Source organism: Leopardus geoffroyi, chromosome X, assembly GCF_018350155.1.
Source record: "Leopardus geoffroyi isolate Oge1 chromosome X, O.geoffroyi_Oge1_pat1.0, whole genome shotgun sequence".
In the NCBI taxonomy this organism is placed as follows: domain Eukaryota; kingdom Metazoa; phylum Chordata; class Mammalia; order Carnivora; family Felidae; genus Leopardus; species Leopardus geoffroyi.
Window position 1 is genome coordinate 58,615,391 of NC_059343.1, and position 16,506 is coordinate 58,631,896.

Here is a 16,506-nt window from a genome sequence, read left to right on the forward strand (position 1 = left end):
AGAGTCTTAAGCAGTCTCCACACCCAGCACGGAGCCTGATGCAGGACTCCATCCAAGATCTTCGGATCATGACCTGAGCCTAAATCAAGAGTCAGATGCTCAACGGAGTGAGCCACTCAGGCGCCCTCATACTTCACACTTTTAAAACTTCAAGACTTTTCTTTTTCTTTTTTTTTAATTTTTTTTTAATGTTTATTTATTTCTGAGACAGAGAGAGACATAGCACGAGTTGGGGAGGGGCAGAGAGAGGGGGAGACACAGAATCAGAAGCAGGCTCCAGGCTCTGAGCTGTCAGCACAGAGCCGGACGCAAACTCACAAGCTGTGAGATCATGACCTGAGCCGAAGTCGCCCAACTGACTGAGCCACCCAGGCGTCCCCAAGACTTTTCTTTTTAAAGAACCCAAAATAAACACATGATAACTTGCTGACACTTCCCCGCCCCTAAACAAATTGATTACTCTTTGCACTGAAAACTGTAACAGTTGTAGCAGCAAAAGTTTTTAATAGCAATGAAAGTTTGCAAACTATATTTCAATCTTTTTCTTGAACTCAAAAAGTGCAAGATGTAGGGTTCTGCTAATGTTCATTAATGCTGTTCCTGTCCATAATCCTTCATTTTGTTGGCAAAGGTGGTTTTTGAATTAAGTCTATTTTGGTATACAGAAACATAACAAAATGAAGCAGGTATTGCAAAGAACGCACCTGCATGAATCACAACACCCAACTGGTCAGTTTGAAAAGGGTAAATGGCAGATTCAGGCAACGGAGGCCCTGAATAACGAAAAGCTCTATTTTCAGAGTCCCTGGTTGAATATTTATTTAGATCAGGAATTGTCCATCCACATCTGGTTGTTCACAAAAGCGAAACCGACTGTTTGCTCAATTCTAGTGTGATATGTTTCACCATGGGAGTGAAAGCTTGAGCTTAAAAGATAACAGTCATCAGAACTATCCAGAACAAGAAAAGCACCATCTGGCACATTTACTAGATTCCCTTCTGCCTCCCAGCATGTGACCAGTTCCCAGGACCATCTTTAGTTCACAAGTTTTTTCAGCACCTCTGTCATTCTTGTCACAACCATAAGACCACTGCTTTCCATTGACTCATAAACTCTTGCAACCCCAGGAACAGAGTCAGGACCAACATTGAAATGATAGCACATACTGTTAGACACAAGGACATCTGTGCCAGTGAGTCCACTAAAGTTGCTTTGGATTTGATTATTCCACATTGGAGGTAGTAATGGAGAGCGTGGAGGGACATCGTCATGACTTACTCTTGGGTTCTGCAATGTGATGCCTATAGTGTCAGCAAGCCATTCACAGACTGATCCACAAAGATCTCTGGGGCAATGACTGTAGGCCCTGGTCGACCTGACTTCCATTTTCAGAGAAAGAGTTCCCTCCCACTTGAGAAGGAACTGCAGAAACTTCCATGGGAGAAGAACTGATCAGACAATAGCTGGATGATCCTTCCAAAGAACACATCCCTTCACCTACAGGCACAGAACACCGAATGCAGTATTGAGGTGTAGGTCCAGTAAGTACAGACACGTGTTCATTGAGGTGACGATGCAAATCTCCCTTCTGAGATTCTGAACTCTTTGGTGAATTCTTTTGTTCTTGGCACGCAGTTCCTTAGGTTGTGAAAATCTTTTCAAAGATCATTCCATGCTGGATGAACCAAAGCTTTGACTCTTGCCTCCTGCATTTTGAAACACCTCTCTTCAGAGTTTGTGGGTCAAGAGGCCACCGGTGAGACTGTAGTGATGGTTGCCATCAAGAGAACCAGACTTTATTGGTCTTTGAATCTTTTTTTTTTTTTTTAATGTTTATTTTGAGAGAGAGTGTGTCTGAGTGAGAAAGGGAGAAGGATAGAGGAGAAGGATAGAGACAGAGGATCCAAAGCGGGCTCTGTGCTGACAGCAGAGAGCCGGGTGTAGGGCTTGAACCCACGAGCGGTGAGATCATGACCTGAGCCACCCTTGGCGCTCCTGAGCGCGCGCACACCTTTAAAGAGTATCAGTGCTGAGGAGAGGAAAAGGTATCCTCAATTGGCAGAGCTCCTAGAGTGTGTGCTCCCCTAGCCTTCCTGCTTTTGTTCTGCAGAAAGCAGCCTTTTAAATGTACCCATTAAGGTTTCACTCTTTGATCTATTTTTTTCCCCAACTTTTTCATCTCGACCGTTGATAATCACAGCTGTTCACATCTCCATCTTAGCGGCTACCAAATAAGGCATCGTGTTTTCCAAACTCCCTGGCTACTGATGGTTCTTGTACTACCGTGAAGTCCGTTTTCTCGTGGACTTTTATTCAGGTTCAAATATTTCTGGAAGGGTTTAAGACGGATTTTCTTCGTGGTGGCTAGTTTGCGGACCCCGAGGGATCAATCTCTCTCTCTGGAATGTTATCCCCGAACATCTGGAGAGCCCGCGGGTCGACATCCGTGTGTTTCTGCAGCTTCGTTGAACCTCTGGAGCCATTTTTCCGGCGGCAGCGGCGCGGCGGGAGGCGGCGGCCGCGGACAGAGCGTGACTCCCGCTCCTTCGCCCGGAGCTGGCGCGAGCGCGGAGAAACGGGTGCTCTTTGGAGCCGCTACATTTGTGGTCGTTTGCTACACGGTACCAAAAACCTAATGCGCCACTCGCGATGTTAGTGGGAAAACAAAGTTTTGCATTGGGGTGGAAGAAGCTGCTGGTTTATTTCAGATGATTCTGAATTTAGAATTGCGGCACATAAAAGGGAGAAAAAAAATCCACAGAAATCTGTGTGAAAGAGAATACACAAAAGCACCCTCTTCACTGCTCACGTCCGGCCTTCTTGGTCACCCTCCTCCAGCCTGAAGTGTCTATTCCCTCCCCCAGATATTTATAGACCTGAATGTAATTTATCACCTAAATAATACTCTTCTGTTTTATGCTCTAGTGGCTTTTTAGTGTCTACCTAACTGGGCTTCAAGTTCCTTGGGGGCAAGATCTGGTCTTGTTGATTTTTTGTGTTCCCCGCGGTGCCTGGCACAGAGACTCTAGTAAATTTACTGGACTGGCCAAAGACGGCATGTTTATCTATTGAGTAAATCCTTCAAACTAAACCTTCCAGGTGCTATGCCTGGAAGGTACCTGGAGGGGGTTCTTGAGAGTTCAGCTGGGTTTTTTCCCTATGGAACCACTGTGAGCCCCACCATCCAGCTTTCCACAGCAAGGAAATGTATCATAACATTCTCTGACTCTTCTCTCAGGGTAAGGAAACTCATATCACAAGTATGGATAGGCCAAATAACCTACCTGACAGGGAACAGGACCTGGCATTGAACGACAAAAAGAATTTTACTTAATCAGCTAGCACCCACTGATCAGTAAGGCCTAAACATCTGCCAGTGGCATCTGAGAAGTCTGTTCTAAAAGTTGAAAAGCTGAGTTTATTTACCACAGGTGGGGCACTCGTAATGAGAGGGGGAGAAAAGGCTTTCCAGGTTAAATCAATTTGAGAGAAGAAAGTGGTACCCAATTTTCAGCAAGAGTTTGTGGAGTGAACTTTGTCTTTTTCATTGCATGTGACTCTTAATTATTGGATGTGATGGAAGAAATTCTCATATGAATTTTCTCTGTGCTCATATGCATAATTAACAGTTTGTGAGCTGTCTTGAAGAAACTGAAGCAGAACTGGAGGGCTTAGGTTTTTTTTTTTTTATTTTAATGTAGTCAAATGACTAGGTAGTAGAAAGGTTTAAAAGAAATTTACTGATCTGTTTTCTTAGATCAAGGGTAACTTTGAAATAAAAGGCTCTGAGAGACCCACCTTGTTGCCTCCACGAGCTTATAATAATTTCTTGCTGATATGGCAGGGTACCTTAAATCCTTTGTGCAAGGAGATACAGATTAATACCTATGTTACAAAATATCTGAACAATGGACTTGAAACTACGGGGGGATCATAAGAGGTGATTTGTCCAAGGAAGTGGAGGCAGTTCAGACTCCATGTAGATGTGTGGTTTTAGGTAGATGGCAAGTGAATTCATCTGTCATTGTCGAGCTGCCTTGAGCTAAATGGAATCATCGATTGTTAGGATTTGCAAAGCTGTATGATGGAAATGTCACAAGTCCGAAGGGAGTGAAGGATTTTGACGAATATGAATCATCTTTAACATTTTTATGGTTGCCTTTGGAATGCCAAGGCATTTGAAGCATTTGCCTCAATACCGTGGGCAGAACTACGCTGAACACCAAAACGATTTTGAAATTTCCGGCTATATGGCTAACATCTGAGATGTTTGGGTTCATTTGGCCCTGTGAAAGTTATCAGTGTTTTTCATCGAAGTGCTTAAATCAGTGGCTGGAGTCAGAATTAAGACTTGTTCAAATCATAACCTTCTCCGCCATCGTTTCGAACAACAGTTCAGTCTGTGAAATATAAACATTTAAATTCACTTGCTCAGGTTGATCCATCAACCTTGTAACTATCGATTTTTACACGAATAAAGTTGAGATCTTTTTAGACGCCTCTGGCATTTACCTTAAAATCTACTCTCTTGGGTAGGTAATAGACTGTATAACTCCGGCAAAAATATTTTCGTTTTATAGACGGGTTTCTTTTTAAGCCTCCGCTTCGCTATTGAAAAACTTGGCCGCTCCTGCCCCAGACGGTGCCCTAACCACGAGTAAGGTTGACAGGGTTGCTCGCATGCGCTCTCGCCACAATCGTGTTTGTCGCAATGGGCCCGGGCGGAAGGTTACACAAGAACTAGCGACATTGATTATAGTCATTTTGTCGGTTGCGCTGGTTACCGCGCTACCTCCGCGCTGGTACTTGATTGTAACAGAAAGTAGTTCCGGCCCGTGTTGTTTCAGCCGAGGAGCCGTCGCCGCCATTTCAAGACCGTGAGAGGTAGATGGCCAACCAGAGTTTTAAGGTTCGAAGCCTGTAACTGCTGCCGCCGCTTAAGCCTGCCAAAATACTGGTGTGTCTGCTGCCCTCTTACTTACTACCTCCAGAAACATTCTTGCCAGTAGTGGCGGCAGTAGGTCAACTACCCCCTTCTCGTTCTCCTTCAAGAAGCTCCAGATGGCGTCTTCCGTGGGCAACGTGGCCGACAGCACAGGTACCGGTGTCCGTTCTACCTTGGCAGAAGCCCCTTTGGGGTCTCGCGCCGTCGTCTACCTCTCGTCACTCCCTTCCTTTCCCCTAGCCATCCCCATCACATCGGCGGCATTGCTGAGCTTTTCGTCGTCTACCGGCATCTGTTCGGGTTTTCCGCTGTTTGCTCCTCAAACATTTCCTCTTTCTTGTTCGCTTTTTGCTTCCATTTTTTGCTTTTTTAATCCCATCAATTTTCTAGCTTCCTACTCTCTCGGGACGCTTCTACCACACGTGCGCGCTTAGAATGTCTCGGAATGGACAGCGTTGGAATCCCTGCCCTTTCCCTCTCCTTCGCAGCCCGTTTCCCCCCCCAGTTCGGCCTACCGCCCCCCCTCCGGAACCGCCCCCCACCCCAGCCTTTTCCTCCTAGCCGGATTTGGTTCTTTTCTGTCAGTCTAGGGCGGGGGTGCCATTCCGATGTAGTCATAGCCTCACTTTGCATCACCCGAGGACGAGCAAAAGCTCCTTGGGTGTGCTGTAAGTAACCTCGGAAGAGGGGATACTGAGCGGCGCCCCGCTGGGCAGCGCCTTTTTGGTGTTCCTTCGGTCGAGCGGCCCCGGCCTCGATTGGAAATTTCCAGGGGTTCCTTTGGCCACCGCCCGATTCCACCCGCTGCCCCCAGCCTGGATCTCCCACCCCGTCTTCCCTCCCCTCCCGCGGGGAACCACACCCTTTCCTTTGCGAGGTTGCCAGCCCTGCGGGCCACTTCCTATCCTTGGGGATAAACCGGCCCGGCGCTGGTGCTTTGGCGTTGACTACCCTGCCCGCCGAATTCCTGCTTTGTGTTACTTTCTCCCTGTATTCTTCCGCCGCCTCCTCTGGGTCTTCCATCCCCATTCTTTAGCTTGGTATCTCTTTATTCATAGGGTATGTTATTTTTTTTTAAGTTTTCATCCCTGCTTGAAGAGTTTGTAAAGCAACTGGAGTGTAGCTGCACAAGTGCAAGGCGGTTGCCCTTTTAGACCATTCAGTCGAGAGCATTCGGTACTAAAAATAAGAGAACCAAATTATAGGAGTGTCCTTCAGCTGCCTTTCCTTATTGAGGCTATTTGGGGCGGAAGGGGGGGACCTGGGCTGTGGTTCTAAGGTTTCCCACGAAGTTATTTTGTTTTTTTCTCAGTTGAGATATGTCAAGGGTTTTATTATTTTTGGACATTCTGCAGCAAGTAGTAGGCGAATCTTCAGTTGTATCTTATTCACGAGATTGTAGGTAGTGGGGTTAATAATTAGTGGGTGTTCCCCTTCCAGGGATTCTGAAAGATTTAATATTCTGTAGTAGCTTGGCCTTTTCTGTGTGTGTTATTTTATTTGAGGAAGTTGTCATTTCAAGTGTTAATATTAGCAGATAAGGGGCTTTGAAAAGTTGATAAAGTGATGTGTTAAGGAGCTAGGAAGTTCTAGAGACTGGTCTAAAGTGTAATTGATTCTCTAGCTTCTGTTTGGGGTAGAACCTCACCCAGGTTTGGGTGCAAGTCGCTGCTGTGGTGTAGTGGTGAGCTTTACATTCTGTCAGGAAATTTACTTTGCTTTCCTGAGTATACAGATAACTTGCCAGCTCTGATGGTTGGGGAGCTAGGCTAAAGTTTGAGCTTGTCCCTATGACCTTGGTAGAATTTAATTTGTACATCGTTTCCCATTCCAACCTCCTAATGAAAGTGCTATGGTCAACTTCCTAGTAATGTGTCATTGTTTAAGTGTTTACAATCGAGACTTAGGCAGTTTCTTGTTTTTCTCCCCTCTCTGGGCTTTAGCTGCACCCTTAGTCTTTATGTATCTGATTTAAGTCAGATGCAGCAAAATGCTTTTCATTTGTTATTCGTTCTGTCACATTTTATCCAGTGGTTATATACTTTAGCATTTCCCCATTCTTTTAAAAAACTGTTGCAGTTGTAGGCGACTGCTTGGTTTATGTAGGGTTGTTTGCAATGTCTTGATCCTTTAGTCGGTGTCAGAGCTCTTTGGAAAATGCTAGTCTTAAACCAGTGTGGGTGGGATTTAGCTAATTTGGTTTCCATTGTGAATTTGGGGTAATAGAGGAGCGATATAATCGTGGGTCTTTATTTAAAATGTCTGATGACCCTTTTAAATATTTGGGCTCTTGAGAGACTAATTCATCTTGTTTATCAGCTGTTTTAAAAATAGCACCTTTACTTTCAGGGTTTTCCCCCCTCTTCTGGTTTCTAATGTATCCCTTAATTGAATCAAGCAGTTAAGTTGTGAAATCTGCAAAAACATCAATGTAATTTTAAGAGTTAAAAACACATCTGGTGTTGCTACTCAGGTTAAGAGAGTTACCAGTACTCCACCCCCCACCTCCCGCAAATCCAACCTAAAGCATGGGACAGAGTATTCTGTTTCCAGTAGGTTATTCTGACATCATTAAATCTTTGTGACTTTGCAAATCACGTTTTGTGTTTTGTTTCTGTATGTTAACTAAGGTGTAAGGAATAATGTGTAGTGAATCTTTAGATGCTACCTCTCATTTATAATTTAAAAGTACAAAGTATATTTGTTCATAAAATGTAATCTTATTTGGAAGTAAATGTTTCTGTCTAGTCTGGGAAAGAAAAGTTAATGCTGAATTCTAAAAATACCACTTCTGCACCTGATGTTAACTTGGGGGTATAAATAAAGTGCAGAACACTCTAGTGCTTTACATAGTTTCAAGCGTTTTCATCTTTGAGTTTAATATACCATATTTTTACATTTTTTTGTTTGCATTTCTAACTTTTTGTTTTCCCCCCTCCTTCCCTCAAATGTTTTGATGATTCTCCAGAACCAACGAAACGTATGCTTTCCTTCCAAGGGTTAGCTGAGTTGGCACATCGAGAATATCAGGCAGGAGATTTTGAGGCAGCTGAGAGACACTGCATGCAGCTCTGGAGACAAGAGCCAGACAATACTGGTGTGCTTTTATTACTTTCATCTATACACTTCCAGTGTCGAAGGCTGGACAGGTAGGAGATGGGGGGGGGTACCTGCTGGTGATTGCTGCCTCTGGGTGTTGAGCCTAAAAAATGATACTTAAATATTTGAACTGGAAATTTTTCCAGTACTGGGTTTCAACTGAGCCACCAACGCACATCTGCTCTTTTGCCCACTTGTGACATGCCCAGCTGCCAGTTTTTCTCCCTTTTGTGGTGCTGGTTATGTTGTCAGTATGGCTAGGGACCTTTTCTGGCTTTTTTCCCCCCACCTACATCTGCTTTCTTTGTTCAGAAAATAAATTATTCTTAGTGTGCATCTGAGCATCCAGTCTCACCTTTGTAAGATGTGTCAGCTTGAGGAATGGAAATGCTCAGAAATGAGGGTGTATATTGCTGTGTTAGGAGATGCATATGTGGTTGAAGTTGCAAATGCACAAGTCATTATGATATGCTACTTTTAGCTAATCAGCTGAATTAATCAAAAGGGAGGAATCTGTGTTCTTATCCTTTTAATAGATTGCCATTCTGGCTTATTTAGACATTTAAAGATGTGTGTCATTATATGTTAAGAAATAGAAGATGAGATGAAAGTCCTGCACATAGCATTTTCATTCTTAGTGTTCATGGCTTCTTATGTGGCAGTTCGGTAATAAGACTTTAGTAAGAATTTTATCTCCTAAGAAAAAAGGATTCTGATTTGAAATTTAGAACTTTGATTTCCAAAAGTTTTCTTACTATACGCTAGTTAAAAGACAATGTATTGTTACATAATTAGCAATAATAGCACAGGATCTTCAGAAACTGAGTTGCTTATGGGCCATACCCTCTTGTGTAACATGCATACCCATGTGCCAACACTTTTCGCTTTTTCCAGATCTGCTCACTTTAGCACTCTGGCGATTAAACAGAACCCCCTTCTGGCAGAAGCCTATTCGAATTTGGGGAACGTGTACAAGGAAAGAGGGCAGTTGCAGGAAGCGATTGAGCATTACCGGCATGCATTGCGTCTCAAACCAGATTTCATCGATGGTTATATTAACCTGGCAGCTGCATTGGTAGCAGCAGGTGACATGGAAGGGGCAGTGCAAGCTTATGTCTCTGCTCTTCAGTACAATCCTGTGAGTAAAATTTTAATGGTTATTATTTTCCCTTTACAGAAGCCCAGAAAGAAACATAGCCTGCTACTTCAGACATTAAGTAGGCCTTTTCTTTTGCATGGAATAAAGAGTTTAGAAATGTTAGTTTACTTAAAATGGTGAAATTGCTTTGACCCGGTCTGCATTATATTTTAAAAAATTCATTTTATCTAGCAAGTTACATTGAAATGTAAAAATTATCCTTCCTGAAAGGAACTCTACATCTATTTTTATGCCTGTAAAAGTACAGAACATCTGACATTGTTTCTTTGGGTTGTTTTGAATAAATTTGGATACATTCTGATAGGTATTTGTAACAGTTAATTGATTTTCAAGGAGTAGTGGATAAAGGGCCTTAATCTTTAATATAAAATAGTTAAAATGCCACTGTGCGGATCAGTGACATGGAAACTAGGTTGCAAAATTTCTTAGTGTCTTAATTCTTTTTCTTCTTTCAACATAATTAAAAGTGGTAGAATGGAGGTGGTAGTATCCAAAGCAGGTCTTTGATTAGTTCTTAAATTGTTGTGTCTAAACTGCAGATGTTTTCTGGCGAACAGGTGAGGCCCAGCTGGCAGATATTACGTTCACACTGTATTAGGGTCTCTGAAAGAGTCATAAAAAAAAAAAGTAAGACTTACCCTCAGAACTTTTAATGTAGTTGGGGAAAGAAGATAGATGCAGACTTAAGAGGTAATGATAGAGGGAGTGTAGGAATCCAGAAAAAATCAAGAATGTGTAACCAAGCTAAGTAGTCAACGTTTAGTATTGCAGCAACTCTGGAAGTACTTAATAAGTAATTATGTTACGTACCATTTGTTGAAGGGCTACTATGTCCTCAGACACTGTGCCAGTTGTTTCAGATGTTGATCTTAATGTTTACAATGGTCCTTTGAGGTAGATGGTATTATTGCAAATTTTAGGAATTAAAAAAAAATAGGGGTAATGTAACTTTCTTGGGATCACACAGCTAGTAATGGTGAAGTAAGGTATTAAAACCTGAGCCTAAATGTCATTCTTTTTCTCCTGGTAACATTTTTTTAAAAATTCAAGTATAATTAACATACAGTTATTAGTTTCAGCTGTAAAGTGTAATGATTCAACAATTCTATACTCAGTGCTCATCACAATAAGTACTTTTTTGTAATGCTTATTTATTTTGGAGAGGGAGAGAGACAGAGACAGAGAGCGAGCAGGGGAGAGGCAGAGAGAGAGAGAAGGAGATACAGAATCCAAAGTAGGCTCCACGCTCTGAGCTGTCAGCACAGAGTCCGATGCAGGGCTTGAACTCTGGAACTGTGAGATCATGACCTAAGTCGAAGTCGGATGCTTAACCAATTGAGCCACCCAGGCAGCGCCCCTAATTTTTTTTTTTTTTTAATGTTAGAGAGGGCATGCATGTGGAAGCTGGGGAAGGGGCGGAGAGAGAGAGAGTCCCAAGCAGTCCTCCCACTAACAGTAGTCCCAAGAACCATGAGATCATGCGAGACCTGAGCTGAAATCAAGAGTTGGTCACCCAACTGACTGAGCCACCCAGGTGCCCCACAATAAGTATACGCTTAATCCCTTTCACCTATTCCTCCTTCTCTCTGGCAACCATCACTTTGTTCTCTATATTTCAGAGTCTGTTTTTTTGTCTCTTTTTTGTTTGTTTCTTTTCATTGAGCTTGAATATCTTGAAAGGAAACACAGAAGAGAGAAGAAATAAAAGATTAAAAAGGGAATGATGTGCCCAACGGGCACACAGCCCTTAAATACCATTTGAAAACCATTGATCATGTCCTGCTGTCTCTTTATCCCTATTTTACAGGTTAGGAAACTGCAGCTTAATTTCGTAGCTTGTGCAAAGATCTGAAATCGCTTTTTATCAAGACATCTTTTAATGATTATTTTTCCAGTTAATTTTGAGTTTAACATTAGTTATGTATGTATGTTAATTGCTTTTTGTATGGATACAGGGAAGTCTTCCAGCTACCCTTCTTGGAGGTAGCCAATGAAATTAATTTCTTAAGTATCTTTTCAGAGATACTCAATGCACACATATGTAAATCTGAGTGGCTGTTTATAATTTTTTCTTTAAAAAGTACAAAGTACTTTTTATAAATTGCAGTACTCTTTAGCTAGTTACAAAAAATTATGGGGAAACCCCCATAATTGGCCCCTGTTCTTGCCAGGGCTCAGAGTTCACTTGTGCACCTAGATGTCACAGTAAGTTCTTTCCCTTTATTTTTTTAAAAATTTTTTAACGTTTTTTTAATTTATTTTTGAGACAGAGAGAGACAGAGCATGAACGGGGGAGGGGCAGAGAGAGAGGGAGACACAGAATTGGAAGCAGGCTCCAGGCTCTGAGCCATCAGCCCAGAGCCCGACGCGGGGCTCGAACCCACGGACCGCGAGATCGTGACCTGAGCCGAAGCCGGACGCTCAACCGACTGAGCCACCCAGGCGCCCCTCTTTCCCTTTATTAATCAGAGTTGGTTCTACCCTTCTTTTGTTGATTGAGTATAAACTCACTTGTACCCTCTTAGTTACATAGCTGTGGCCCCAAACATCTTGAACTCTGATTCCCCTTGGCTCAGGTTTCAAATTGTTTACATATGTAGCAGAGCAGTCTATTGCTGCTGACTATATACCAAATTGTAGGAGTATGATGAGAAGGGAAAACTACAGTGAGAGACAGAACCATGTTTTTTAGTATCTAACCTGTCCACATAAAGCTGGTTGTTGTGCCCTACCAAAGAAAGGAAAAAGTCCTAGAATATAGAATACATCATGGGACTACTGCTTGAAGGCTCTGAACAGCTATTCATTCCCATCTGGTTCTGTGTTTCTACTTGTGGAAGGTGCTGCTTTATTTTTATTCCTTTACCAGTAAGAATGGAAAGAGGATTGTGCAAACTGCTTCTTTTCACCTAAATAGACTATAGCAGTCATGCTTTACCTTATTTCAGGATATCTAATCTTAGCTAGATTTCAGCTTACTCTTAAATGCCTTTGTCAATTCAGTACTGACAGAGAATCTTGAGTCCGTTCCTAAGTTGTGTCCTTGTTGGCAGTGCATTGTTGTCCTGAATCATAGATGTAGTTGGCATTCTATGAAAAATAGTTAAAATCAGGTTATTTTGGTTTTGCAGCAGTGAAAAGGTAAAATGTTATGATGGTATTCTTGGGAACCTGTTTTTGGCAGTGTTTATCTTTTTCAGTTAGTGATAGAAGTTATTCTGTGACTTGATTATAGAAATTTTAAGATTTAGAGCTGTTTCATATTTTGACATTTTGAATTGTCTTCTGTGATGTCGGTTTAATAAGTTAACTGAAATTTTAGTCCATTGTATTTGAAGGTCCTCTGCAGCTGGTAATCTTCTACATGATGGCTCACCAGAGTTCCAGCAGTCCCTTTTATGAATTACGTATAAAATTGTCCTTTGTAAAATGCCTATAACCTTGAGTTGCTCTAAGGAGTGTTGTTTCTGGGTTTGTTAGTTGTTGAAATGTTGCTTTGGCTTTGATTGTGGATGCAGAACACTGAGAGCTCCTGGCATCCTGACCATCACATGTTACTGTCACGTTGTTACTGTTATGAGCTTCACTTAACGCAGATAAACTGTATAAAACCATATCTTTCTATCTCTCTCTTTTTATTGTGTTTGCTGTGCAAATGTCACATTTAAATATTTGAGTGCTTATTGTGTGTGCAGTGCTTTATTAGGAATTGGGGGTGATATGTGCTGGGGAGAAAAAGTTGAGGATTATAACATGAGATAGAACCTGACCCATAAAGGGAAAAGGGCGTAAGTTCCTTGGATGATTACTGTTAGAGAGTATTAATCAGAAGATTTTCTTGAGTGGGTGCTTATAACCTAAGCATTCTGTAGGAAGGTAAATAGCAAGAAGACTTCCTTGGCTGAAGTGGTGAGTCAAGTAGTAACAAGAAGTGAGTGTAGTAGAGGAGAGTCAATTTGAAGATTTAGAAAGAATAGAGAGGCTGAGGAGTTTAAATTTAATTTGAGAGGCGATTGAGAACTACTGTAGGTTTTTATCGACCTGATTTTACTTCGTGTGTATGTGTATATATAGATGTTGTGGGTAGGGGTGGGGGCTGTAGGAGGAAAGGCAGGAAATACTATTTTAGGGCTGGTTATACAGGAAATTCTTACTCATTTTAAAGTAGTTTTAGGTTTTGAACTTTTGGGGGAATAATGGTACCCTTGAATTTCCTAGAAATCTGTTGTGTGTAAAGGTTTGGATTTCCAAATGGGAGAATTGGATTTCAGTATTATACTGTATTTAATATGAAATATTTTAACCTTTTTCTAAAATTGCCTTGTTGATTATCTTATTATCTTGAAGATAGTCTATTTTTAACTGTGGGCATTGTGTTAACTTGATTTAGTATGCTGTAGTGGATCAAGATGATATCACTAAATATAAGTAGATACTGTCAGGACTTGGATGGCATCCATCCAAGAGTTTATAGAAACTAGAGGGCAGGGGTGCCTGGGTGGCTCAGTTGGTTAAGTGTCTATCTTAGGCTCAGGTCCTGATCTCATTGTTCGAGAGTTCGAGCCCCGCATTAGGCTGAGCACTGACAGCACAGAGCCTGCTTCGAATCCTCTGTTTCCCTCTCTCTCTCTGCCCTTCCCCTCCTTGCTCCCTTTCTCAAAAATAAACATTAAAAAAAACCCTAGAGGGTAAAAGTTGCCCAATATCGTTGGCTAAAATGAATTGCTCATTCCGGTCACTGTTGGAGATTTATTGCAAGATTTTTGATTCTTATGGCAGAAAAGTTATAGGAATTGGTAAATGTCCAAAGATCTAGAACTACAATAATCAGGTGTAGCAGTAGCTAGTATGAACAGATTGGATTGTTCAGTTATGGTTGGCCAAAACAGAAGGGTAGCCTTAAAGTTTAGGAAAAAAATTATACAAGTAGATAACAACGTTATAGAATTCATTACTTCTGAGAGTATAAATAGGGTTAAAAATGCTTAGACTCATTAGAGGAGGATAAATTTGTAATAAGATTGATGATACCTATGATTTTTCTTTTTTGAAGATTAGTATTAGCCTTTTGTACTTGAGGTCGTGGGAGACTGTCACTCTCTCCCAAAACGCCAGTCATTGCTTGATGGACTGGACACATCAGGTAGATCATGGAACTGACCCAGTATGGTCAACCATAAAGGTGTTCCCTGGCAGCCTGTTCTTTGCTGGCTGACTTGGTTCACTTGAGGGATGATAACATACATTCACAAAGGCTGTTTATCAGTAAAATTGATCACCGGATTCTGGAAACCATATACAGTTGTTCATAGAGTAATATATATGATGATACTTTGGCACAATCGGCAAAAATTCACTTACTGGGACTTAATTTAAGGCTCTTTTACCCATGCAACAGTTTGGAATGATAAGCTTACTCCCTATTGCCATTGTCTGTGCTTGTTGACTGATAGATTTGAATAACAAAGGCAAACAAGGACAAAAATTTAAGCTCACTGTTCTGATGAGTCTTTTTACTGATGAAGGGACTGGTGAGTCAGATGACTAGCAACACAGTTGCGCTGCTAATAAAAAGCAGAGTCAACTGCTTTTCATTATTCACCCACTCAACTCTAATGGCACTTAATACTAATGAGTAATCTAGTGGCAGGTGCCAGGATTGAAGCTTTGGTTGGATGGTAATCCTTCTGTCTAATACTGAAATGAAGTCAAGGCTTCTAAATATGCCTGACAGCCTAAGGGTAGGTTTGCTGATAGCCAGTCACAGCTAAATACTTTTTTTCACCATGGAAAATTTTTGGCCCTTGATACTGGAGTGATTCATCATAACCTTTGAACAAAATAGTTGAACAAATATTTAATGCTTTTTTTTTCCTTTCTTTTTAAGGTGACTGATATTTAGGGAGAGGAGAAGCTATAGTAAGGCCCATGGTTTTTTATATTAAACTGGTGGGATCAAATGTATTTCCAAATTCAGGATTTTTAGGATTTTAGAAAGATGGTGATATCTGTATAAAACTCCCAGGTAGGTCTGGAGCAGCACCTTCTGCAGCAAAAGGTGTGAATAGTCACACTAAGTGGGATCGGTAAATTTTATACATAGCTTCGCGCCAGTTCTGGTTAGGTTTAATCATCAAATAAGTTTTTGGGGAACTTTTTGGAATTTGGAATTGAGAATGAGGGATTGTGGTTCTCTACTTTCATTTGTCAAGCAGAGTCTTCAGTTTACAGAAGAAAATGGCAGGGAGTTAGATGCATAAAAGTAATTTCAAGGTATTTTTGATCGACAGTATAATTAACGAATATCTCTCGGTTTCTAGGATTTGTACTGTGTTCGCAGTGACCTGGGGAACCTGCTCAAAGCCCTGGGTCGCTTGGAAGAAGCCAAGGTAGGTGTTTGATAGAACACATTTAAACATCAGTGTTATGAAAACTTGTACTTTTTGCCAAGTCTTCAACTCTTCATTGAGCTATCTCCAAAAAACAGTCCTATGAAACTGAGGAAAACTGTCGGCATGAATCACCTCAGACTAGAGCAGGGCCAGGCTTTGGCGTTTCTGTTCTAAATCTGGGGGTAAAGCAAGAACCTGAACATTTTGGAGCCTTTCTGCTGAGCTAGATCATCTTTATAACAATGGGCTCCGTCATGATCTTATGTGGGAATAAGTAACATTCCTTCAAATCTGAGGCTTGCCTGCTGGTGACAAGCAGAGCGCCTGTGATTTGGCTCAAGACTCCTATATGATGCAGGTGCCATTGAAAATGCTGCTCTTCTAAGTCCTTTGTGGCTTGTAAGTGGAGAAGAATTTCATCCAAATGTTACCCTGTAATACTGGCATTTAAAATTCTTATTTAACCTTCCTCCCTTCATCTTCCTTACCCTTTTTACAGTGGAAGAAAGGCTGTTAAAATGATTGCAAATTAATAATTGGAACGTCCTGCCCCCTCTTGTCCCCACTCCCTCCCTGAGTTCCTTTTTCCTCTTTTCCAACCCTAGTTGTCTACCTTCTTTTCTTCCTTCCTTCTTTTATTCCTCCCCACCCTACCTCCTTAAAAAAAAGCAGAAGGACAAAGCTGGTTTGTTTGGGAAATGGACTGATCGAAAGAAAACTTGCCAAAGTGGAAAGGTGGCTTTTAGCATTCTGTGTTTCCAAATAATGAATTTGAACATCAGGTTGGGTTATTAAAGCTTTTGGTATAATTGTAAATTAAATTTCCAAATGAAATTGTCTTGTTACAAGCCACCTTACGCAACCGCGCTGCAGGGGTGAGGAGTGGGGAGAAACCAGAATGCTTCTGAAA

General features: G+C 41.6%; 1 protein-coding gene and 1 pseudogene across 3 annotated transcripts in view; one reads left to right on the plus strand and one right to left on the minus strand.

The window, feature by feature from the left end:
• Nucleotides 1-588: 588 nt before the first annotated feature.
• On the minus strand, nucleotides 589-4,380 carry LOC123594377 (annotated as a pseudogene).
• An 87-nt stretch (nucleotides 4,381-4,467) lies between these two features.
• The window catches only part of OGT (O-linked N-acetylglucosamine (GlcNAc) transferase), a 36,687-nt gene continuing 24,648 nt past the window's right edge, over nucleotides 4,468-16,506 (plus strand). The window contains exons 1-4 of one of the 3 annotated variants that reach the window (XM_045472515.1): nucleotides 4,468-5,099; nucleotides 7,915-8,095; nucleotides 8,940-9,183; nucleotides 15,525-15,593. In XM_045472515.1, coding sequence (XP_045328471.1) covers nucleotides 5,063-5,099; nucleotides 7,915-8,095; nucleotides 8,940-9,183; nucleotides 15,525-15,593 — 531 coding nt within the window. In that variant the 5' untranslated portion in view covers nucleotides 4,468-5,062. Of the gene's footprint in view, nucleotides 5,100-7,914; nucleotides 8,096-8,939; nucleotides 9,184-15,524; nucleotides 15,594-16,506 lie in introns of those variants that run through there. The other 2 variants (XM_045472516.1, XM_045472517.1) reach the window with 2 other exon arrangements.